This window comes from Gymnoscopelus microlampas, assembly GCF_963454915.1.
Source record: "Gymnoscopelus microlampas genome assembly, chromosome: 10".
In the NCBI taxonomy this organism is placed as follows: Eukaryota; Metazoa; Chordata; class Actinopteri; order Myctophiformes; family Myctophidae; genus Gymnoscopelus; species Gymnoscopelus microlampas.
Window position 1 is genome coordinate 34,365,360 of NC_139947.1, and position 25,888 is coordinate 34,391,247.

The 25,888-nt window shown below is 41.7% G+C and overlaps 1 protein-coding gene across 4 annotated transcripts in view; it reads right to left on the minus strand.

The window, feature by feature from the left end:
• The window catches only part of cpne5a (copine Va), a gene marked incomplete at its 5' end in the record, with an annotated part of 82,954 nt that extends 78,626 nt beyond the window's left edge, over positions 1-4,328 (minus strand). For 2 of the 4 annotated variants that reach the window (XM_084070444.1, XM_084070442.1), the window contains one exon: positions 4,204-4,316. In XM_084070444.1, the coding sequence (XP_083926570.1) occupies positions 4,204-4,316 (113 nt within the window). Of the gene's footprint in view, positions 1-4,203 lie in introns of all 4 variants that reach the window. The other 2 variants (XM_084070445.1, XM_084070443.1) reach the window with 2 other exon arrangements.
• Between the last annotated feature and the right edge of the window lie 21,560 nt (positions 4,329-25,888).

The following is a 25,888-nucleotide window of genomic DNA, read 5'->3' on the forward strand; positions in this document are numbered from 1 at the left end:
CAAAAGATCCTCGAGATGACGCATCTTGGATCGGGCATTATTATTTCAAGGACGGGTGAAAACAAGAATTCATGTTTCTAGAGAATATTAAACTGTATCCTAAAGCAAGGCTTTGTTTTGGGAGAAATTAATGGAAGGGTCTGCACAGCAATACAGCCTGAGGGCCTCAACCAACAACAACCAAGCACCCTTCCTTGTGTACTGTAAAGAAAGAACAACAACCAAGCACCCGGTCCCTGCCTCATGTACTATGTAAGGAAACAACAACAACAACAAAGCACCCTGCCTCTACTGTATGGAAACAACAACAACAACAACAACAACAACCACCACCAAGCACCCTTCCTCATGTACTGTATGGAAACAACAACCTCACAATGTTGTGAGCTTGTAGATCTGCTATTTTTGCCTATTAAGACAGGGATGCTAGGGTTTTTTTTGTGGTTGAGGCTGCACCATAAAACAATTATTCTATAATAATGTGTCTACATAACATGCTATTTAAATAACATACTTCTGTTGACAAGCAATTAGTATACATTTATCTAAATAATGTACATAGCATCTGTGGACAATGCTATACATTTGAATAACAGATGGGCAACAAGTACAGCTGCAAAACCATATAAACACTTATACACACACTTGCGTGCACATGCACACACGTACACACACTATGTTGGGTGCTTTGTTGCTAAGGGGCGGCATTGGGAACCGGAAGGTTCCTAGTTCAATCCCGGGCTCCCCCAGAGTAAGTGTCGACGTGTCCTTGAGCAATACACTGAACCCCTTTTTTAAAAGTTTGTTTTGGGGGCTTTTATGCCTTTATTGATAGGACAGTAGGCTGACAGGAAATGGGGAGAGAGATAGGGATTGGGGAGTGACATGCTGCGAAGGCCGTCTGGATCGGGACTCGAACCAGCGACGCGCTGTCAGGCTACGCTGAGCCTAGGTGCCTGGACCGCTACGCCAGCAGTCCAGGCTGTGAAGTGTTTTTTAACCATGGGAAATGTGTGGGGTATTCTTTACCTTTCCATGCTGCACAAACTTGAAACAGCACCTTAAGAACCATCTAACTGCTGCAACATTTTTAAACCCTGCCTCATGGCAGCACCTTCATATGATGCTAATGTTTCTAAAAGAACATGCACGCACCTTCATATGATGCTAATGTTTCTAAAAGAACATGTACACACCTTCATATGATGCTTATGTTTCTAAAAGAACAAATCAGTTGGCCTATTTTGAGACCAATTTACATAAAACCCCAGATATGCTGTGAAAGCCTGAGTGCTCAAACGAAGAGAGGTAGGGGAGACCAAAAACACAAAAAAAGGAAAAGTTCAAATTCATTGTGTAGCTCCACTAGTCTAAGGGGGACATCTCCCCTAATAGCTGAGGGAGATATTAGGCTTTTGGTCATCAGGCAGAGGCTCTGAGCCACGACTGCTATACACTCACCCCCCCTTTTGACCTCCCCCACCGGGAAACCCCATCCTCATCACGGCACCATTGAAACGTCCGGGACCCGGGACCGGGTCTCCCCCGTGGAAAGCCAACATCTTAACCACTAGCCTAAGGGGGAATTCCCCCTTAGTCGGGGGAGATATTATAAGGCTTCTCATCATGCAGAGGCTCTGAGCCGCTTACAGTATATACTGTATATTTGTTTTGTTTGATTTTTCCTTTCCTCTCACTCTACTTCTACTCTGTCCTCTCTCTTCTCACGGAATACTACAAAATGGTGGAGAGTGCATGAAAACAATGTTTACACCTGTAAACCTCTGATGTCACAAAAAGCTGACTCTGTTCATGTTGCACAAACCATCGACCTGTTAATGAATTCATCGTAAAATATACCATAATGACAAGCAAACAGGGAGGCACAATAGTCCCCATTGTGATGATGCACGTTCCAATGCTTTTCACAAACGGACTATAGGCCTATTACAATACAATAACAATTAACAGATTAGACTCACGCTGTACCAATTACTTTGCTCTCTTGAATGTTTCTATTTATACCAGCAACTGCTGTGATTTTTTGAATGTGACAGATGAGTTCATTGCACTTTTTGGAAATGGTTTTGAAGACTGGCTTGTTCTAAATATGTGTTTATTATGAAGCATCATTCATATCACAGTATTTTTTTAACAGGGCTTCCAAAACCACATGCTTCTTATTTTAAAAGAAAATAAGAAAAATGTACCAATCAAAGACATGATTGGTAGGCTACAATTCTCTTGAGGGGCCTAGCACACTGACCCCTGGAGAGAATTGAATGAGCGTGTATAGATAGATTCAGATAGGAGAGGAAAGCTGAAGTAGAGAGGTATGGGGAGCACATGCAAGTGGCTGATAAATGTCTCCATATGACAAACAGTATATTATATTGATTCCTGATAACCTCAAAATCACAGTACTGAAACCAACATTCATCATTGGCAACACAAGGGAAAACTGTAGATTGGAAGATATTGTTCAAAATGACAAATGATGTATATTCCACAATTGAGATGTACCAGCATACAGCTTTTCTTTCTTTTCAAAATGACCAAACACAATGCTCACAATCAATGTTCACAATTCAAATAACAATAAAGAAAGGAAAACAAAAAAAGCAAGTGACAAAATCCCCCAAAACAGTCATACCACTTAAGCAGCCCACCACCATCATCCCCTCCACCCACCCTCCCCAGACACCAGATACCCCACATTGGTGATAGTAAGGCATTATGAGGTTCACATCTTGACTCCTTCACTCCATCAATATCTAATTATCACCCACTGCATGATTAACATTTTAAACTCAGTGAAATATCTCTTTTTTTTATTCTTTTTTTTTTTTTTTTACATGAATATAGTCATTTCACCAGAAGCACCTGGCTTTTTAAATTATTATTATTATTTATATAAATGCTAGTGTTTGTTTTGGTGTAGTAATTATGACAATCAATCTGCAACCAATTCTCTGGTTTGACTGCAACCAGCGGCCAGCACGCCCCACCCTAACTCGGCATGGCACTTGCCTTATTTTCCATCATGCTTACATCGTCTTTAGTGTTTCTATGTTAACTTTCAGTGAAGGGTTCAATATATGTGGCACATTTGTCTCTAGGGAGCCTCTCAAATGCGCCAACAAACTCTCCAAAGGTCGATATCAGCCGAGGCACACACGCTCACACTCCCAACGGTTGGCCGCATGCAAGAACTATATATATATATATATATATATATATATATATATATATATATATATATATATATATATATATATATATATATATATATATATATATATATATATATATATATATATATATATATATATATATATATATACACACACACACACACACACACACACACACACACACACACACACACACACACACACACACACACACACACACACACACATATATATATATATATTTAAAGACCGCATGCACGAACAAACAGCCAGATAATTGAAAACCCTCACCATAACAACTTAATTGCAACTTTAAGAGTTTGAAATAATACAAAATAAAGTTTGATGCCACTATAGGCTACTTGGCCTGCTGACACGTCACATTAGACAGTGGGCTACTTCGAAAAAAAATCGTAGGGATGGGTGGATGTTTGGAACTGCCATGAATATTTTGTGCACGCTTTGGTATGGCCATTTACCGTATAGGCAACTGCACCAGTTTGCCTCTATACGATGCGATGCTTATATCAGTGGTTCTCAACCTGTGGGTCGGGACGGCCAGGGGGGTCCCAATTTCTTTTTTTTTGGGGGGGGGGTCCCCAGATGACAGCGAAGTGACAATTTAAGGACTTTTAAGACCTTTTTAATAAAAATAAAAAAGACCATTGCTGCTGCATGAAAAGTAACAATCTATACTATAAGAACTGGTCAAACATTGGCCAAATTGTCAAATGATATAAGAAAGTGGCAAAAATTGTGAAAATAGCAGATCTACAAGCTCACAATGCCTCCAGTCGTTGTTATTTTAAGTCAAGCAAAATTGAATGGCTCAACTCCTATTTCAAGTGTTTGTCAGGGTGAGGGGTCCCCTTGCAGTTAAAATATAATGGTTTTAGGTGGTCGCAGGCTTAAAAGCTTGAGAACCACTGGCTTATAATAGTCACGGCATCCAAAGCGCACGGACCATTCCCAAATTCTTTGGCGCACAATCGGCAGCGCATTCACTCACCTACAAGAGACGGTGATCTCCACTTTGGTGGCCGGGATGCTACCTGTGATCGGGTCGAAGTCACAGACGGTCGCCATGGCCTCCACCTTGTCCATAACGTCTCCCTCCATCATCCGTGCGGGAGACCCGGGCCAGCTCCCCGGTTCACACAGCCTGGCCACGAGGAGTGCGTCCCTAAATGTCACTCCCGGTCCCTCCGCAAAACAGTAGATGAGGGATGTCCAGTCTCTTAACTCTCCTTTGGAAGTAGAAAGTTTACTGGAAATGATGCTCACTCACTTTTACCAGACAGTGGAATGATGATAACCAAGCACTGGCATGAACTTCACTTTAGTCTCTGCAAGGAATGATCTGTTCTTTCTGGCGACGGGGCGTTTGAAAAGTAAGAGCTGCGAACTCCTCCCACTGCGAGTGTGTATAGAGACTGCATTCTTCTGCATGCAGCTTATTGCGACTGCTGTTCAATGCAGATTATGGGGATGTTTGGCTACAGATTGGCAGGCTATATTAATTGGTTTGTGAGGGGTATTAACAATAACTGATACATGGGAAGGATAAAGTGCATGGGCACTAATATGGAAGAGTGGCCACCTCGATGTAAAATTCGCTATTTTGTCCAAAATGTAATTACAATATATTTTTTCATTAAAATAAAAATAAAACATGCACACGGTACATCATTGTCAGACTTACATTTACCTTCAACTTCTTGTCTATGCCTAAAATGATTGGATATAGAGGTTTTGTAGCTAGATGCCTATAGCCCTAGTTGACCTAATTGTCAAATATTTAATCCTGTTCTAATTATGTATAGCCTTTACGTTATTTATTTTTGGACATAACATTTTGGACAACATTTTACATCAAGGTGCACAGTGCCCACTCTTTCTTTAGTGCCCACTCTTGGGGAGCGTTAAGGATAGGAGTGCAAGACGACATGTCTAGCTGAAAAGGGCAGTGTAATTATTTTCCTATTGAATATCAGCCAATTGTGGATTTACATTAAGTGTAATTGCTTGCAGTGTAACCTACTGCATGTAAGTTGGACCCCATGGGTTTCATTAGCAGAATGAAATATTTATTACACATATAATTTGTATTCCATGCGGCAAATGTAGCTTAGCAGCCTATACCATGCAAAATATTGGGCGAATAAATTGTCAGTTAAACATGCCTCCCACGCAACAGTGGTATATAGGCCGACTGTTCTTAATCTTAAAATTAATTTACACTTCGTCTTGCGGCACGGTAGTGAAGTCAAAATGAGGCTGAGCCAAAGTTAAACATGTATCATTTCTTTCATGGAGTGGCGCCACTTGACAGGCTGCTTGCACTTTCAGCACTTGGACAGCTCCTCAAGCTCGTCTGGCTCAATTGTTCTGTTGATAAAAAGCGTTGCTTTTCTTCTGGGGCCAAAGGCTCGTTTGTCAGAATGGCAGCCATGTTATTTCTTTGTGAGTCTCTTTAGTCCATAGAGTGCTTTACCAATCCGGGAATCAATTCGAAAAAAGGGGGTTTCTTCTTTGTTTTTGACTCTGTGGGCACCACCTCCTTTTTGTGCAGAAACAGGAACTCGGTTTGGCTCCTCCCCTTTCTCAGTCAACTTCCTCCCGGGTGCTTCTGTGTTTATTCCAACTAACAACAACACTACATGTTTAGGGCAGTTCTTCTGACAGATTCTGCTGTCTTGATAGATTAGGCCCACTATAGTCCTAGTTTGCCCTGGTAGTTTAATTCAGGCAGCCACACACACAGGAAGAAGGCTTAGCTCATCAAAAGAAAAAAAGGCAGGTAAACAATGGCTGGAAACTGCTGTGGTCCTTTGTGGGGGATTTAAGATGTCTATGTGTCTGGTGTAGTTGCATGTACATGAGTAAGGATTTGTTCTTGTGTGTATGTGTTATCCCCCATCAGTCATGGTTACCGAAGGCACAGTCGATCTCCAGGGAGAAGATAAACTGTCCAGCAGTGAGCGATAGTTTTCTCTCAGCACAGAGGCACTGTGTATCTACTGGTCACATAAAGCCTTTCCGAGAAATCATGTTCAATCACATGTCACCTCGAGAACCTCTCTCCACATCTATCAGTGTAAAACAAATCACCACTAGAACCCAAATGGAAATAACAAATAAACCACTCAAAACCATCCATTTACACTTGCCTACCTTGATGTAATTCCTTGACACTCGGGGAAACACAGGCATGCACTCACATACTGCATATAAATATAGCCTGAGCCTATAGAGGAAGAGAATGGCAAATATCAAGGCTAATGCAAACAGCTAAAAGATGGTTACATATTATGTTTAATGGTTCATACTTTGACACATGCATGAGCACACGCACATACGCTCAAATATAGATTAAGACACACACATGCATGGCACAATTAAGTGTACAGTATAAGGCCCACAGGCTATTCATCACACTCCGGGCATCAGTGGGAGGAAGGCATGGTGGGAGCTCTGAACACAATGATAATGTACCATTTACAGTGCAGCTGGGACCAGGAGGTGAGCTGATTGGGCGGCAAAGGCTGGAGACTTCCGGCCACACAACTTCAGAGCACTGCTTCATCATTAGTCACAGACTCTGTAATTAGGCCCAGTGGTGCCTTCTGGTTGGCTGAGTTTGCCTTCCTCACTGAGTACCCTACCCTGTTGCACACCACATGCTGAGCCTGAGCTTTAGCTCTCGCCCCAAGCTCAGCCCTCTCCCAACAGTTCTGGCAAACCTGTAATTACATGGGCATGATTGGGGTCTCGCCTGCGCGGAGCAAACAGTCACGACCGCATGGTGAATGGTGGTCTCTAAAGAGTGACTTTGTTGTTCTGTTTGTTTGCTTGTCTCTTGCTGTTAAAAAGCGAAACACATTCCAAGGACAAGTATATCATCTGTCACTTGCAATTTAAAAAAAAAAACACCTGCTAAAGTGCGATCAGTGTCGGTGAATGACAGGAGCACGAATCAGTCCCAAATATATGGGCTGTTTTCACCCATTTATTTCAGTGAGGCAATCTTGGTGGAGCCAAGTAGGTACAGAAGGCCTGTTATCAGGCAGGTGCTGTCAGTTTTCTTTTGGCAAAAAGAAGGAAAGCTAACATACAAAATTCAAAATTTTAAGATGCATCTTGGTTACATTTCTAGTGAGAAAATCAATGCCACATCGCTCGCACCCGTCGCACCCAGACTTCACAGCAGTGCCTGTTCATCCCCCCCGATGCCATAAGACTAGGAGTGATAATGCTATCCCCCGATGGGAGAGAGGCCCACCTGACACCATAAAACCGCGAGCGATAACACTACGGCCCTGGGGGGGAGAGGCCCACGAATCGAGAGAAGGCCCCCAGAACTACCGCGATTAACAACACGAATCGAGAGAAAGCCCCCTGAACTACCGCGAATAATAACGCAGAGAGTCCTTATAGACTCACAGGGCAGACTCCACTGGTGCAGTAGGCAAACCACCCACAAACATGACACGCCGACTCATAGCCGGTAGGCGTTTGGACTTTGAACAACAAGTCGGCTTCGTATTCAATCCCCCCGCCTCCCCTCACTCTGGAGGCTCACGGGAGAGAGAGGTAAGATCTGCGAAGACGATCCTCCAAGAAGTCTTAGGAATGCAGGTGATCCCTGAGGAGGCACTCTCCACCGCCTTGATCGAGATGGAAGCCATCCTATACTCAAGCTACTCAAGATCCCTAGGCTACGTGTCAAACGTAGCGGACTCAGGCCCAGCGACACTCAACAATCTCCTGATGGGACGATCAGACCCCTCGTTTCCTCAGGTCCTCTACCTAGAGACCGAGGTGGAACGAGGCACGGGACCAGGAGGCTCAATCCACAACGATTCACACCGAGGTCAGGTAACAGAATCAAGAGACGTGAACTCGATCATTACCCTCGGCTTTGTTGCCATGGTGTTCTGTGTCGTCGTGACTGTACATTACAGTCACAAGTTCTCCCTAAGCCATCTAGGCCAACCTGCCTACAGCTACACCGGGATCACCAATTGCATAGCACACCTATCTTCATCGCTCGCACCCGTCGGAGATGCACAACTTGATTGGTACGAATCTACTCTCCCGACCAATTACCGGAACAAAGAGGAGAACGCACTCACTTTGCCCAACGTCCGTCGTAGAGTGCAATCAATTGTGGCAGAGCAGCATAACAATGCAGTCCACCCACGCGAGACCAAACTGGCTCTCCTGCCAAAGGAGCTCCTGGCGATCCGGTACGTCAGAGCCCCCAGCCCGAAGGAAGACGAAGGTCTAGCATACCGACATGGCAACCTGAAGGGAGACTCATGGTACTTCGCCAGCCTAACCTCCTCTACGCAACTAACCATTTGGTCGACACACTCAACAGGATGGGTTTACGCCGTGGTGCGTTGGAGGCAGACCCTAGGATGGATACTGAGCATGGCGAACGCCCTGCAGTATTTCTAACATTCCTTACTGAGCAGAACGTGGACAAGCACTCCACTCAATAGCCACATCGGACATCGTCACTTAATTTGGGAATTATGAGAGTGTGGTCACACGGCGGGAGCCGAACCACCACCTCTCATAGGCAGGAGTGTTACGAAGATGACGACAGCGATACGGTACTACATCCGTATATGGACACAACGCCAGCGTAACGTAGTCTTACGACCGCATGACATCATATCCTACCCATAAATACTACGACGCTGTCAGATGGGAAGTGTCTGACGGTTGTAGTAGTAATAATAAATAGTAATAATTAATAATACCTAGATAAATATCAGGGCCTTTTCACCATAACTAAGGTGCGTGATTAAGGATCTATATCCAATCCGGGCCCCCCGTCAAGCACTTGCGGCGATTAATAGGAATAGCCAGCCTATTAAGAAATACAGTCCTTATATCCTTGCAGTACCCTCTGCAACAATAAGTGTAGACTGTGGCCAAAGATCGGTCATAGAATGTGCTAGTCAGGCGTGATGGTAGTGAGGCATCTGCGTGGGTATGTCACATTAAATGTTGAATTTGTTGGCGGAATGCATCAATAGGAGAATAGTAGAGAGACGAAGAGTGGGTAGAGGAGGGAGAGCTCTCTCTCGCATTTACCCAGTGCAAAGTGGAAAAGTAATTTGGACACCACACACAGAGTCATATAGAGTGAGGCGGAGAGAGTGAGTGAGTGAGTGAGTGAGTGAGTGAGTGTCCGTCTGTCTGTATACATACAGCTACTGTAATCTCCGACATGTTGGACCGATTGGCGTGAAATTGTGCACGCACACCACTCCCTGGAGGCCAGAGCAGAACCTCTGCCCCGTTATAGCGCCAACAGGAGGCAGAGTTTTGCAACAAAAAAAAAATATTGTACAGATTTTGTCCAAACATCACTCAAATTGCCTTGGTATACATAATCTATCTATCTATAGTCATGTAATGGGATCAAGACGTCTCTCGACGGATCTGTCTGATTTTTCATATTCTATCAAGATTGGCTTCCAAAGTATGCAGGAGTGGCCTGTCCGATTGCTGTGAAATTTTGCACGCACATTCCCACTAGGTCAAGCAAGAAATGCCATTTTTCAAATCGGCCTCATGGTGGCGCTATAACACGTATTCACGTTTTGGCCTATAACTCTTGAACCTTAGGTCATACAATAAAAAAAAATCCCCCTGGATTCCTTGGATCATTACACAACGCACCAAATAGGCTACGCTCATTTCCACCTGATAATATTAACAATATTTTCAAATCTCCTCATGGTGGTGCTACAACAGCCCACCTCACGTTTTGGCCTATAACTCTTGAACCGTAGGTCGTACAATCAACATATTTTTAGCCCTGGATTCCTTGGATCACAACGCAACTTATAGGCCCCGGTTTTGCCAGATGACATGTTCTGTCATTTTTGCTACTACTCCTACAGATTTTTTATCTCTGGGGTCAAGTATGACTCAGATTTTTTTTGACCCCATTCCATTTGGCTAAGACTGTTTGCTGGCCCTGGCTAGGCAACCCGGCCTGGTGGAGACCTGTGCTCTGAGGAGCTATTTACTATTTAGCTATGCACTATTTATTTCCAACTCTGCATAGACCCCAGCCATTTGTGCCAGACTAGACCTGCGAGCGCACTTTTCTAGTTACGATTTATTTTACTTGACCACAGAAACTATGAAAGTATGAATGTTTTTTAGATAGCATGTTGTTACAAAGATGCTAGGTGTTGTTTAACCAGACATCCTACTTTCTTTGAAGCACCAAATTGTTCTTTTTGCACTCTACTTTTGTGACTATTTACTCTCGTTTGTTGACACTGCGCTCTGACCGTCTGGTGCATTGTCCTAGTAAACTGTTCATATTTATTGAAGGAAAGGAAAGGTTGCACTCAGATTATTTTTTTTTATGCCATTTCATATACAACCAGTGGTGGACAGTAACTAATATTGTACATTTATTTGAGTATTGTACTTAAGTACATCTTTTGAGTATTTGCTTTTTCTTTTAGTTTTAGACTTTCACTACGCTACATTTCAAATTTGTAGGAAGTGAAATATTATGAATTAACCACTTTAGCCCTTTTTTTTTTTTATTGAAAATACCCGATCTACAAGCTCAGAATGCGTTGCAGTGGAACACGTTGTGAGCTTGAAGATCTGATATTTTCACTATTTTTGAAAAGTTTTGACCATTCCTGGACATTTCTGACAATCTCTGAGAATGTACTTTGTAATTTGTACTTTTGAATACTTGAGTCTTTACTTGAGTATATACTTTGTCCACTACAGCATACAACAAAACATCTTCGTCCAGCCGGCCTTCCTTTGTGTTGACTAGAGTTCATGCCATTGACTCATATTTTGCACGTGTGAGTCGCTAGATAAGAGTGTCTGCTAAATGTCTAAATTGAAATGGAATAATTCAATTCAACACTGTTCCTGTGTTAAACCAGAAACACATTTGTCATCCTCTATTTCAGCTGATCCCTTTTATTCCCTGATTTTAATTCCATTCATGAGTTGTCCTGACTGAGCATGAGAAATGGCTGAATTCCTCCAGCCTGATAATATTTCAGTCATACAGTGTCTCATGAGCAGTGGGTGGAATTCAAGTCGTACGCTACATTGTCAGTAGCAGAGTGTGAAGCAGTATCCACTGTAATCAATTGTGAAGCAGCGTTTGCACCAGCACACGGTATACTAACTGGTTCCATTGCCTTGCCGGCCCCATGGGCGAAGCTTTCATTCAGCTGGCCTACTGAGAGCTACTGTAAGTTGACCTACACCAAGCATACAGGAAAGGCAGCGCTGTATTCCGGCTCATTCATCTTCGTCATGGGAAAAGAATGACAGGCTTTGACCACCACACACGGCATGAGGCAACCATCTGTGTGTGTGTGTGTGTGTGTGTGTGTGTGTGTGTGTGTGTGTGTGTGTGTGTGTGTGTGTGTGTGTGTGTGTGTGTGTGTGTGTGTGTGTGTGTGTGTGTGTGTGTGTGTGTGTGTGTGTGTGTGTGTGTGTGTGTGCGTGTGTGTGCAAAATGCGTGTGAACAGTATATGCATGTGCCAGTGTGTATGCATGTCCCCATCACTGTCTGTAACACAAGCTCATCTGTTACACTGATTGAGCAGTGGGGAATGTGATATCTGCAGCCACTCTCCTGCCGTTAGTGAAGTAATGTAGCGTGTCTGTCTACAGAAGTGGTAGCACACCATGGTCATGTTGTACTGTGGTGAAACACTGCCACTTCAATGTCTAGGAGTTCATTCACAAGGGCATAAAGCCTAAGTGTAGCCAGAGTAGCTAAAAACGCTTTGTTAAAAACATCAACAGACTGCGGTACTGGGTGGTCAGGGAGGGCATTACAAAGTTGAGGAGCGGCCGAGTATAAGGCTCATGCTTGTTTCCGGGCGTGTGGAGCAGGTTGGTGTTTCCAGAGCGGAGGTTGCGAGTGGAGGTGTGTGGTTGGGGATAGAAGGGAGTGTGGATGCATTGATGGGTTATTATAGGGAGATTCTGTCCGGGAGGAGATGGGGTGCTAGTGCAGTGAGTGGAGGATGGATGTGATGAGCTCGTATTTGTCCAGTCTCATCAGGATCCTATAGCAGCGCTTTTCTGGATATATTGGAGCTTTTGAAGGCTCTTATAGGGATCCTGATGAGAAGTGCATTGCAGTAGTGGAGGAGACAAAGGCGTGGACAAGTTTCTCAGAATCTGACAGAATGAGTCTGGACGAAAACTGTTTTACAGAGATGTTTGACGTGGGCCTTAAAGTTCAGGTATGGGTTCTTCCACCCATATTGGTGAAGAAACATTACCATTGTACGTTTTTGCAAACCATTTATATGTTGCAGCTCAATATTGCAAGGCAGGGGGTACACCATCCCGCTTTTAAGCAAACGCACTGTAAGCCCACTGGATCTGCAAGTTGGTATCTGCCTATAGGTAGAACTCAGCTTTCAGTAATTTATCGATAAACTCCCACACCGAGCCGCCTCTGCATCCACAGGCACATTATACAATAGGTGCAAATATAGGATCTTCTGGACCTCCCTTCCAAATCCGTTAATGCATCTTGCATGGTTCTCAGTAGTTTCAAAGACTTTTGTGCTTCCTGCTTCCTTCACAGCCCTTTAATTCTTGTGCCCTGTGCCTGGATTTCTTTTGCATTAGCACCGAGTTTCCCATTTGAATTCTTTCAGATCTGCCATTAATGCCATCTTGAATTCTTCTTTGAATGTGTTAAAGTAGTTTTTCAGTTCTGTTTTGAGGTCATATATTTCTTTGCTGGCTATGTTTAGAGCCCCTTCCAAACGCTATCTATTGTTTCATTTTATCACCATTGCCATCTTCCTCCTGACAAACCTGTCTTTTTTAGTACATCTTGTCATTTTCCATGCTGTTTTCTCGTTTTTTACTTTTCTTTTAACTCACAGGCCTCATTCACTAAGCTGTTTGTAAATAATGTGGAAATAAAGTGACTAAAGGGGTGTATTTTCTCGAAGCATAATCTGACGTGGGATTCACGAAAGGGAGTGTACAGCCTTGATATGTGCGGAGCACAGGTGTATCTAATTTTTGTCTGAAAGTCACAAGCGCGCTCCCATGTAGATCATCCACGCCACATTTAACACCATAAAAGGCAACCGGAAACATCTAACGACAGATGAAAAACGCCATCACTCCTCAAAATGGACAGATCTACAAGCTTACAACGCGGCAGGATGCACCCACTTGACAACTTGTAGATCAGCGCTAGAGAGTCCCTCACACGATGGATCTGGTCGTGAACGTTAATAAAGTAAATAGCCACCTCTCACGTGTAACGAGAATAACAAGTTAGTTCACGACCGCAGTAAAACTTGGAAAGGATATTATGTAAGCCCTTTCTACTGAACAATTGCCCCCTCACCTTTAGCGAGGTAACACAATTATGCTGGAATCCACCAGTAATATTGATTACTGAGGGGAATATGTCCTTTGAATGAACATATCCACTGTCCTACATTGGAATTGGAAATGGAGTAAGGGACAGAGCTAGATTTCATCCATACTGTATCCTCATCAGATGGTAAGACTGCGTTCACGTGATGTGGTCAATATTATAAATTAATAGCGTGACATTGGAGTTGGCATGAAAGCCCAATAGGCGAAACTGTGGCCACACTTGCACTAACGGCAAACACGCAGAGGGAAATAATAATTCAGCTCTAAATGCGTCAACTGTAAAGAAAAAAAAATCTGTTGAATTTGCATCAAGTCTATAATATGCATCCAAGCAATAGATCGTTTGACATATTTTTTCTTTTTTATATATGTGTTTGACAAATGTTGAGCACATAAATATTCTATTTCAGGTTTGGCACTATTGCAAATGATTTTGCATGAAGACTAAGGCATTCTAATGACATATACGCAAGCTTTGGTCCCATGTAAGTCTGCCTCCGTGCAGACGTGAGAAAGAGCGGACGTCCGTATACTTCACGGACAACAAAAGAGTGATGAATCAGACTCTTAACGTGGGAATTTGCATAAATGCTGATAAGTACAAAATATGGACGTAAACAAGCTTAGCGAATGAGACCCATTGATACCCTCTCACTAATGATTTTGTTACTTATGCTTTATTCTGCATTCGGAGAGGATTGATTCTGCAGATGGTCGAGAACAAGATTCTCAAACAGCTATCTCGTTTGCCTCGACCCACAGAGAGGTATTGGTCTGGGCTTATGTTTAAATGCAGCTCACACACAGTAGAGATGACTTACTAATTGATTCTAAACATTTCCCCCACAAATTGAAAATAAAAACATTCCAGAATTGTGTTTGTTGAAAGCTATCATGCATGAAGGAATGATACGCTTTTTTGTTCAAAGTTTGATTGAGAGGGTTGTGAAAAATATTCTTGTGCAATTTAATAAACGAAAACAATACTGGAGGCATTTCTCATATCCCCTGACAGATCTGTTGGATAGGCATAATGTGACGGCCTAGAGAAGTCAGCTGTGAGGCAGGCTCATTTTGACGGGCATGTGTTTGGCTCAGTGTAACGACAGGCCTTTCCTTCCACAGCAAAAGTCTATAGCAAACACGTAGCAAAGACATAATGAGCAAGAAACATGCTGAGGGAGCTTCAACTTTGAACCCAACTATGCAGTCTACAGTATGTTCATCTTGGGTGCTGTTAATGAAAAGTTTAACAATGTCTGTCCAAGGAGCCAGAAAATGAGTTGGTAAAATGGCACAGCCATATTCAAATTACAATCACCGGGATGGAAATTATTGCAGAGCAGATGGGGGTATTGTTGTAACCATTATGTGTGCCGCGCACATCCACTCGCTCACCATTGTGATTGCGAGACGGAACATAATACAGTGTTAAGTGTAGATGTTTTTTCCTGTCCTAGCGCAAAACTAGTTTTGCTGGAACTTGATGGAACTGTAACAACTTCCATCTAATGAAAAATAAAGACAGGACCCCCAAATATTGTTTTTTTGAGATCCCAAGCCTTATTTTTCCAAAATGTCTCCTATAATGCCCAAAATAGGGACGCCAGGTTGAAAGCGGTTAATGTTTTTTCTGCTAAATGAACTCGTTTTCAATTGTTTTGGAATACGAGTAGATTGCCATAAATGTAATGGTAGCACTTTGTGGTTAAAGTAAAATCTGGTCTAAAACAGGTGCAACTATTTACAACACACATCACATGATAATAGTGCTGCTAAACACTGTTTGTTGTGACTTGGGACACCTGCAATGTGTATAAACCACTTACTTTACCGTCCCCAGCAATTTAAAAGCATAATATCTGAGCAAAGGTTTCCTACCCAGACCTGCAAACTTTGGAACGCAGGCATAGGCATTTGTAATGGGAACATTCTGACTCATACATCATGGTCACATAACCCCAGAGATAATGTGTACCAATTTGTGTGAGATTTGGACAGTATCTAATCGAAGTAAATGGCGGAAAAGTTAATGTGGCACAAATGGCCAGGCCGAATTGCTTGAGTTGCATGGCGGCCTGGCGGAGACAATTAGCTCTTACTCTGGGTTATAAACCAGTCCGATCAATATCAATTTCAGGTGATGATTAGGGTAATATTTTTTTATTTAATGAGGCAAAAAAAACAAACAGGGAAGAAGTTATTAAAGGAGGAGTTCACCCAAAAAATTACTTATTTTCTATCAATTACACACCCCATGAAGCCTTGATTTCATGGATTTATTTTTGTTTTTGTGGCATTCCTAAGACAATAATTTGATGAACGTGTGTATTTCCGGTAGGAGACACAAATAATCTACTTTGTGTCTCCTACCGGACACATTAGCCGGTAGGAGACGGGAATCAAATTATTAGCTTAAGAATGCGACAAAAACAAAAAAGAATCCATGGATTCAAGGCTTCATAGGGTGTGCAATTGATAGAAAATAAGTCATTTTTTGGGTGAACTCCTCCTTTAACTATTGAAACAGTATAGTTAACTCTAGGAGCAGTGAGAATTCCATAGAGAGAGAAAAAAGGAATCCCATTATATGTCTACCCCTTTTCCATTTGATTTATCAAAGGAAAGGATTGACCAATCAATCAATTAATTAAATTAACTAATTTAAATGGCAAGCTATAACAAATAATCTTTAGGGAAGTCTCCTTCTCCTGAAAAAGTATAGATCAATGAAAATCAAAAGGCTGCACACTTGTTAAGTTCTCTCACGTGTGCCTGGCAGTGGCAAGGGCTTCTCTGAATAGTGTGGTGTTCCTAACACGTCTCTTCACTACCCTTCACAAACCGCTCATCATCCACCGGCAGTCTGACCCAGATCCAGCCATCTTCTCCACTCTACGCATTTCCATATTCATCAGGCTCCCATAATCATGACATTGAGAAGAGAAAACTCTCTAATTAGTCGTTATCATCTCATGGCAGCTCATTGTGCTTCCCTCATCTTGTCTGCCATCTGGCTTTCAGCTCAGCATTCTCCTGTTGTACTGCTGCAGTAGCGACAAGTACAAGACTGGGATAACATGACAAATACCTGTCTTTACTGTGGCCTCTTGGGAAATAACAGTTATGGTGGGGAGGAGTTGCACTTGCACTTAAGCGTAATTTATGTCACAACCCATAGAAGTGAAAGCAAAAAATAATATTTATACAGCATGTTTACATAGATGTTTCAAACTGTAGGAAAATAATCCCAAAATGTGGGGAAATCTATTTTAAAAGGGACATTATCACACATTTTTGAATAATTTTCACATACTGTAGTATGAGTATTCGAAATATATTGTAGCCTATTTTGAATATTCTGAAACATTTCCTGAGGCATGTTCAGTAAACATACTGAACAGATTGTTGGCAAGTAAATATTGATACACATGTGGTGATAGCCAGTTGCATCATATTTACAGATGCATCACATTTACACATATTCAGTTCAAACTGTATTTCAGACTCAAGGTCCATATCAGATAAAAACTAAAACAATAACAAACCCAATACAAAAACCCAGTCACACAGACAGTCCTTACAAAAGTTTAGTCCATAGAGGCTGTTGCGCCAATAGCGATTATAGCTCTTTACAGGGTTAGTTAAAATCGCAATGACGCAATTATCTGACTCTTCTAGTCGACACATGACTTTGTACACAAGAAGAGTGTTTGACAGGTAGGTACCCCCAAATTAACGAACAGCTGGCTGCCACTGATGTGCCATCTTGATACATAACAACAATCTAATAGCATCATTAACCTTAGGTATCTGCATGCTGGAAATCCTGTAGTTACCCCACAGGTGAGCAGCAAGGAGTACAAAATTCTCTAGAACAGTGAGACCTTAACATCTGTAGAGTACTTATGTACTGTATCAATTATGTTTGCCATAATGTACAGCATTGTCTAATAGGGATATCTTTATCATCTGTGAGTTGATCAGTAATGCAATGACCAAGATACAGTTAATCTACTCAGAATAAAATGAATAAATTAGGCCTTTTTGTCATCTTTACATTGTACAATCATACTACTCTTCTTGGAGTTGTGTATTATGTTAATACATACCATACATTTCTTGGAGTTGTATTTTATGTTAAAATATTCATCATACACACTGGGAACATCATCAGAAGCTGTTGTAAGCCAGCACTTGGGGAAAAGATAACCTACATACTGTACATAAGATACATCTACATACATAAGATGGTTAACAACTATTTCCAACCACACAGACAGTTTTACACAAATTCAGTTGCTTTGTAAGTCTACCATATACATTAAACAAAATAGGAGATAAGATCCCACCCTGTCTGACCCCTACCAGCATAATGAGCAGACACATTATAGCACCATTTCACCTGCATAGACTGATGCGCATACCAAAAAGCTAAAATCCTGAGTATGAACTTGGGCACACCTCTTGGACATATTTTATTGAATAATAGTATGATTTATTCTGTCAAATACCTTAGAGGTTATTTTTCTCCAACTATTTCTTTTCAGGCAAAAATTCACATATCTGTCCCGACTCCCGTGTTTATGTTTAAATATAGCATAGTCCAACAAGCTTCTCTCCAGCACATTGGAGAGTGGACTTGCTAAATTGGTCTATAAATATCATTGCTACGTATTTTCCCAGCTTTATCCTTCATGACTAGCTCAAGTAACACATATAACAGAGAATCTGGTTTTAAATAAAACATGGTTAAAAATACAAGGACCTCAGGATATTGTTCTGTGTTTGTCAGAACAGACTGAGAAACCATGTAGACATGTGGCAAATGAAAAAGAATATAACGGGTATATCATGGGGGTTATTATAAATAGGTCACCGCAAATGCCAAAGGTCTCTCCACCATCTCTCTCTGTAACGGGCCTTGGCGCTGCGAAGAGTGAAGACACATACTTGACTTTAATAGATTTTCACAACACTGACAGCAAATCTTCACTTACCGTAATTTCAATTATTTCCAACCCCAACTATTGAAGGGCACTGTGACACCATCACAATAACTTTAGAAGATACGTAAACACCATCTAACAGCACTAATATTTTTTTGTTTCTTGTGCTTTAGACTTTGACTATAAGCCAATATGTGAAATTTTAATTAAAAAGCAGTCAGTCTTTAAAATAAATGAATACATCTGGTATTTTCAAAGCCATCTGGTTATTCAGGCACAAAAGAGAATGACACCACAAGAAACAAGAGTGCCAGAGTCACTCAGATGACTGAGGTTCTTTAAGCAGCCTTAAAAAATAATATACAAAAAACACCTAGCAAAGCCACAACCAATAGTAACTACAACAGCATTATTTATGTACAGGAGGATTATCATATGTTATACCAGCTTCTTCCATGAATCACAAAAGTCAATTCAATGTCAGTCAATAGAAGAAGAAAATTTAAATAATGTTGAATCAGGAAGCTGGGATATAATTTATCATCTGTGTAATCCATGCCTTCATCTAAATTCTCCATTGAAGCTTGTCTAAAGAGCACACACACGAATCAATTTATGTCTGGATGCTATATCCAAAAGCAATACAGATACACAGTGATCGAAGCCTGCTTCATTGCTCATCTAAAATGGAATTTAAATTGTTTACGTAACTAAGAAATAATACTTTATTTGGCAATGGTAAACATTATAAATGTATAAAATCTCTGTCTGTCTGTCTCGGGTATAGCTCGGGCACCGTCTGACCGAGCGACTTCAAACTTGTCATGAGTGGGGCCTGCATTCCCAACTGGCATTGTTCCTGAGTAGTCCCATGGGTATCATACTGGGTACTCTGTCTACAGGGTACTCTGACAACGGGTACAGCAAGTATTCTGACAACAGGTTGGTACAACAGGTATTGCATATAACCCGGTGGGTGCATTTCCAACTTGCACTGTTCCTGACTTGCATGCTCCCAGAGAAGGCCACCAGTTGAATTACCATACATAAAACTTGGGAGCTTTAATCCTACTGGTTGCATCTGTCTGTTCTATCTAATCTGCGCCTAACCGTATATACCTCAACCTAAGTGCAATCAATAACTGCAGCTCCTTGTCCCAGTAAAGCCAGACTTATATCTAGCTGTATGATGGTGTTGCACGTTGCTGATGCGGCGCATTGGGGGCTTGTATATTTTCAGTGTGCAACATTCAGCACAAAATAAGGCAAAAGTATCAAAAACAACAGGTTATTCATGGGAGGGAGGGACTTTCATCACATTGTTTTCTCAAAGCTATATCCATGAATATCATTACACTCATCCCCTTTGTACCCAGTATGATTCGGAAATTAATACAGAGCCAGAGTACGAACATTTCCACAAAAACACAGCAGTGAGCTGCTGGCTCAGCACATATACTAGTACAACTGTACAGTACAGTTCAAATCGGGACTACTACCTGTGTCGCTTGTTATCTACTCTCTCTCTCTTTCTAACCCCTCATTGCTGTGTCTCTTTTCTGAAGTAATAAAACTGAAATATCTTTAAATAATCATAAGAACAGAAACCCCCACAGCAAGCATAATACACCACTATACAGTAGTGTTAATTTAACACATTTAAATTAGCAAAAGTAACCAAATGGACGCATGGTCCATTTGATTACATTTGGACACTCTCTGAGTTAAATGAACACTGGGGATTTTACTGTGCAGCGACAAGGAACAGTGGGATTCTGCCTAAATTCTGCTGATAAGGTTGAGTTGTAGCGAAACACCCCTGAGCTACAGTGGAGAAGTACCATTAATGCCTGCATTCACAGATAATATCAAGCACCATGCTGCTGCAAAGTAGGAAAATACAGCTCCCTGCAGCCAGGCTATATGGGTATCTCACTTGGGGTTCTTCTGGGCCTCTGTCAGATAGAAACCTTGTATGTCCAAAACTGTAACTTAAATGAGAAATAAGAACCTGTGTTCCAATGGTTCCAATGTAGTTATCAATTAGTCACAAGCCACAGACAAACTTAAACACTTTCACTTAAACATGTTTTCAAAAATTGCAGATCTACACTGGGAGCTCGTAGATCGGCTATTATTGCTACTTTTGTGTCACACTGTAGTATGATGAAGAAGGGCATTCATTTACAGAAAAACAATATGGAGATACAAGGTTTCTGGCAGACAGCGACGATATTATGAGCCCTACGTGCAAGTCTATACAAAACATCCTCATGTGACAATGTGAATTCTTGTCTCCGGAGTGGGCCTATATACAGTATATGATGTGACAGTATGATTAATGTGTGTCCAAACGCTAAGCACGACTCAAACCTCATGGCGCTCATATATTGAGATAATGAGAGGGCCTATCCACCAGCTGAACACAGCCAGAAGATGCTCCAAGCGGTTTTCACCATTATGGTTTTCCTCATTACAGTACCAGCATGAACTGAAGAGTTGATGGGTGTCCTCGCGCACAGGGGCCTGGGGTGGGTTGTCATCATCAGATGAAAGACCATCAGTTGCCGAAGCTTAAGGTCTGTTGAGGTGTCATTAACCACATGAACCCCCTGGCGTCCCTATTCTGGGGCGAACATTCAACAAATAGCCGATCTACAAGCTCACAGTGAGCTATTTTTGGCAAAGATAATTATTGTAGAGGGAAATACTAGCGGACCTAGGACAGAGCCCTGAGAGACCCCGGTCAACTAAGTATATAGGGTTTAAATGGGTTAATAGCAACTAGTTGCTAATAAATTAGCAGTCCATTGCTCTTTTCTAACCCCACCCACCCTTTCCATCCCTCCCTGCGCACATGTGCCTCTCATGCCAGCAGATTTACAGTAACACTGCCACTATTCAGATTGCACAGTAATAACCATTCCCTCACTTTACAGTGTGTGTGTATACTCTGTAATCTAATCAGTGAAGTAGAGGTGAGGAGGTTGAAGGATTGTGGGTGAGGAGTGGGGTGCTAAGGTACATGCCATTTACTTACAGTGAACTCTTCCATCTTTATTTCATTAGGACCAAAATATCCAGCCTTCCCTCTACAATACAGTACCTTTCACCTTCTCAGATATAGTGATCTGTAATAAGATCTTACACTATGCGCTTACAATCAGAGCCGATCAGAGATAACATATACTGTACTGGTAGTTGGATAATGCGACAACCTAAATCTGCCAAAGACAGCAAAACAACAGTGTGCCAGAAGAAGACTGAAGCCTGAACACTGAACTAGACAAACATTCGAGACTCTCATTGTAACGTGTGGAGAAGACAGAGGAGCACCACAATAAAGGCTTGAATTGGGTCGTCAAGAAACCAATAACCTTGTTTAATCACACTTCATCCTTGCCAATACCTTGCTGCAGCTACTGCTGTGAGTGATGGAGTGCTTCTCCTACCCTTTGTGGGTAAAACAGCAGCTAATAGCTGAAACGAAAACAGTTTCTCTACGCTTTTTTTCCTTCTTGCACCACATCCTCATGGTGATAAATAAACTCACTAGGCTGGTGTGAAACATAAATCCCAGGCAAAGCAGCCTCCGTTACGGAGAAAATAATGTTAACCCAGAAAAACAAACATAGATGTGTCAACTTTCATTACAAGGCGTTTGTTCACCTCAAAGAACATCTTCTCTGTAGGCACAACAGCTCCTTTTGAAGAATGATCAAATCACTCCTGTTCTGGTTTCACTGTTGCATCACTGGTCCACTGCCATCATCATCAATCACAGTTTCATCACTGCTTGAAGTATAGTGCTTGTATGTATGCTCTGTACATCTGACCAGTCTTTATGAAAATGTGTGTGTGTGTGTGTGTGTGTGTGTGTGTGTGTGTGTGTGTGTGTGTGTGTGTGTGTGTGTGTGTGTGTGTGTGTGTGTGTGTGTGTGTGTGTGTGTGTGTGTGTGTGTGTGTGTGTGTGTGTGTGTGTGTGTGTGTGTGCGTGCGCACATGTGGCCTTCAGTATGGGTATAAACATTCTTACTGAATATGTCTTAACATGTGTCCTGTACAGTGTGCGTGCGTGCGTATGTCCATTTCACTATAGTCCTTGTCTACAGACATTTTTGAGTCCTTGTTTTTGTGAGAAATTTTATTTGCATGTGTTCAAGTCTTCATTTGCAGAATTAACTAACGCTCTTTTAAATGCCAAATTGTTAAAACTACAATCCTGTTAATGCAATATAAATAGCACATCTGCAGTGTTTGGACATTGAGACATTTAGTAGGATGGTAGGACACAGACTGGTTGACCCTGTCAATAAAGGTATTTGAAGTAGGCAGCGCATACGATTGCACACTAGATGCTCCACCATTTTTATTGGAATTCGGACATTGTTGCAATTACGTCTGTCTGTCGGAAGAAACAAAACTTACGGATTGTAGCTTTTAACATGCAGCAGAGCTGCAGAGGTAGGCTGTACTCAGTGTATGCTGCAAGCATCTTTCACAATGCAATTAACAGCAATATTTCACCACAGTACTTCTGTCGTTTCAACACCTCAATTTTCACTGTCAGGAGAACAACCTGCTTCCTATTACTTCTATGAGGTTATGTAACTGTCAGAGCAACACACACACACACACGCACACACACACACACACACACACACACACACACACACACACACACACACACACACACACACACACACACACACACACACACACACACACACACACACACACACACACACACACACACACACTAATGAGAAGTTCTCCACATAGACACACTAATACCTACACAAAAACCCAAACATACATGCATGCACACATGATATGTGCATACATGCATGAAGACACAAACACACACATACACTCACTCTACAATTACAATCTAATATCGAGTATATTATACGGTTGGTTACCCACAGTCAATGACAGAGCAAGTACATGGAATCTGAATGAAAACAAACAAGAACAATATTAAAGCGGATTATAAAGATTGCGGTGAATCCACAGCACTCATCCTCTACATGTACGGGGCTGCTTGACAGCTATATTGATGATGATGGCATTTTAAAAGGGCACCGACCAATGACTGAAAGTTTCATTTTAACCACCTGACGTTCTCAGATAGCATACCGAGGGCAACACTCAATACACAACGAACACTGAGGTTTTCACTGTGGAGTTGGTTACACACGCTTGGCATCCAAGCTCAAAATTAGTCCTCAAGTACTACACTGTAATAGAAACTCATGGTTAAATAAACATTGAAGATTTTACTGTGTAAATGGCTATAATTTCAACCAGGAGAACTGGGGGGTCTCAAGAACTGGGATGGTTCCAGGGCTCCCCAGCAAAATGGTGAACAGTTTAACCACTTATGCCCTATTATCCAAAGCGTTGCGTTGTGGCGTGTATGTAAGCTCAGAACATGCCACAACGCAATGCTTTGTGAGCTTGTAGATAGGCTATTTTTGCTATCGTTTAAAAAGCATCTTCCAACATTCTGACAATGTTCGCTTGTAATGACCCAAATGCCCAAATAGGGACACCATGTTGAAAGTTTTATTTCCTATTATTTCAGCTAGAAATTAAGAATGTATATTCAGATAATGGGTTTCAGTCTCCCCACTATTATCTCCCTACCTAGTACCTACTATAGAGACAGTGGTAGAATTCTGTACTAAATCTAATGCAACAATCTTCTGTTATGGGAGTTCCTGGCACAAAATATTTTCAAATATGGCCTAATTTGTGTCAATTTGGGGGTCCTTGACATGAAAATGTTTGAAAGCCATCGGGGAAAGTGACTTTAAGACAAGAGAGTATAATGATGCAGATCTTTACGACAAAGATAAATATCACTCCTTCTCGCGTCACACACCATTCTGAGGCGGCGTGCCACTCCGATTGTAGACCTGTTATTTTCGGCATGCGACAGCGTAAAATGATGGAGTATAAATAAATGAAGAATGAGTGCCATGATAAAGCTGGTGCACTCTGTGCAATAGCAGGGCTCTATAGTGATGGAGGAGGATGTTGGTGGTGTTTTGATGATGGAAGGATTCAGTCTGTCTGGAGTACTGAATGATCTCTATATCACACACACACACACACACACACACACACACACACGTGTGTATGTCCTGTATTCCTGCCTGGACACGACAGGTAGGAATACAGTACACAGTAACCCCCCCCCCCCCCCCCACACACACACACACACACACACACACACACACACACACACACACACACACACAAGTGAGGAAGAAAGGCAGTGTCAGCGAGAGAGGGGTAAACTTGAGGCCTGGATATGAAAGCCAGTGTGAGAGAAGACTTTGTTTATCCATTCACACACTTCAGGGGATTCAGCAGCTACTTCTCTACAAAGCACCATGGATTTAAATGAAACACCCCGGTGCCCCCATGAACATCAAAGGCATTCTGCAGCATACGCCAGTAAAAAACAAATAACTAAAAACATTAAAAGGGCTCTCTCAGAGCACAATCAATATCAATATCTAAACATAGCTGCTTATAATTGTTTCTTTGTTGTTAGTGATCATGGGGAAACACTGTGTAAACATAGATACATGAATAGTATGTCTGCCTGTTTGTTTGAGTTAGTTATGAGAGGAATACACTCTGAATTCAAATGTACATACTCTAATAAGTTGGCGCTGACTTGTCTCCCTCAGATCATTTAATGACATACTGCCCCCTCTTGGACAATCATGGCCAATAAAATAATGTTTCATCATTCCAATGTGACTGCCGCTCACACTTACAGAGCTAGATGACCCAGTTGCATTTTGACCCCGTCGGGCAGAAACCTTGTATCTCCATATTTCAACGCTTCAAGTTTTTTCATAATGCCCTACTTCATTGTCACACAAAAGTAGCAAAAATAGCCAACCTACAAACTCACAATCTCATCTTGACGCAACACGTTGTGAGCTTGTAGATATGCTATTTCACTACTTTTGAACATTGTTGAAGGTGTGGTTAAATCTGTCTGGGGTTTAATAAATATGTATCCAATTAAAAGCATTAGGGCTTGTGACTAAATAGTAAATAATAACTACATAGACACCCTTGTAACACAGGTTATTCTTTTACATTTCCTGAAAAGTAACCGTTTTGGACATATAAGTTTTCCATCTGACAGCAACGATTTGCATTCGCCTCTTATTTATTCTGCTCTGCACAAAACCAAACTGTCTGTCTTCTGTTAGAAGCTCGTTAGTGTGACACCAAACCTCATCCTGAGATGTTCTTCTAACTAGGGTTGACCACCC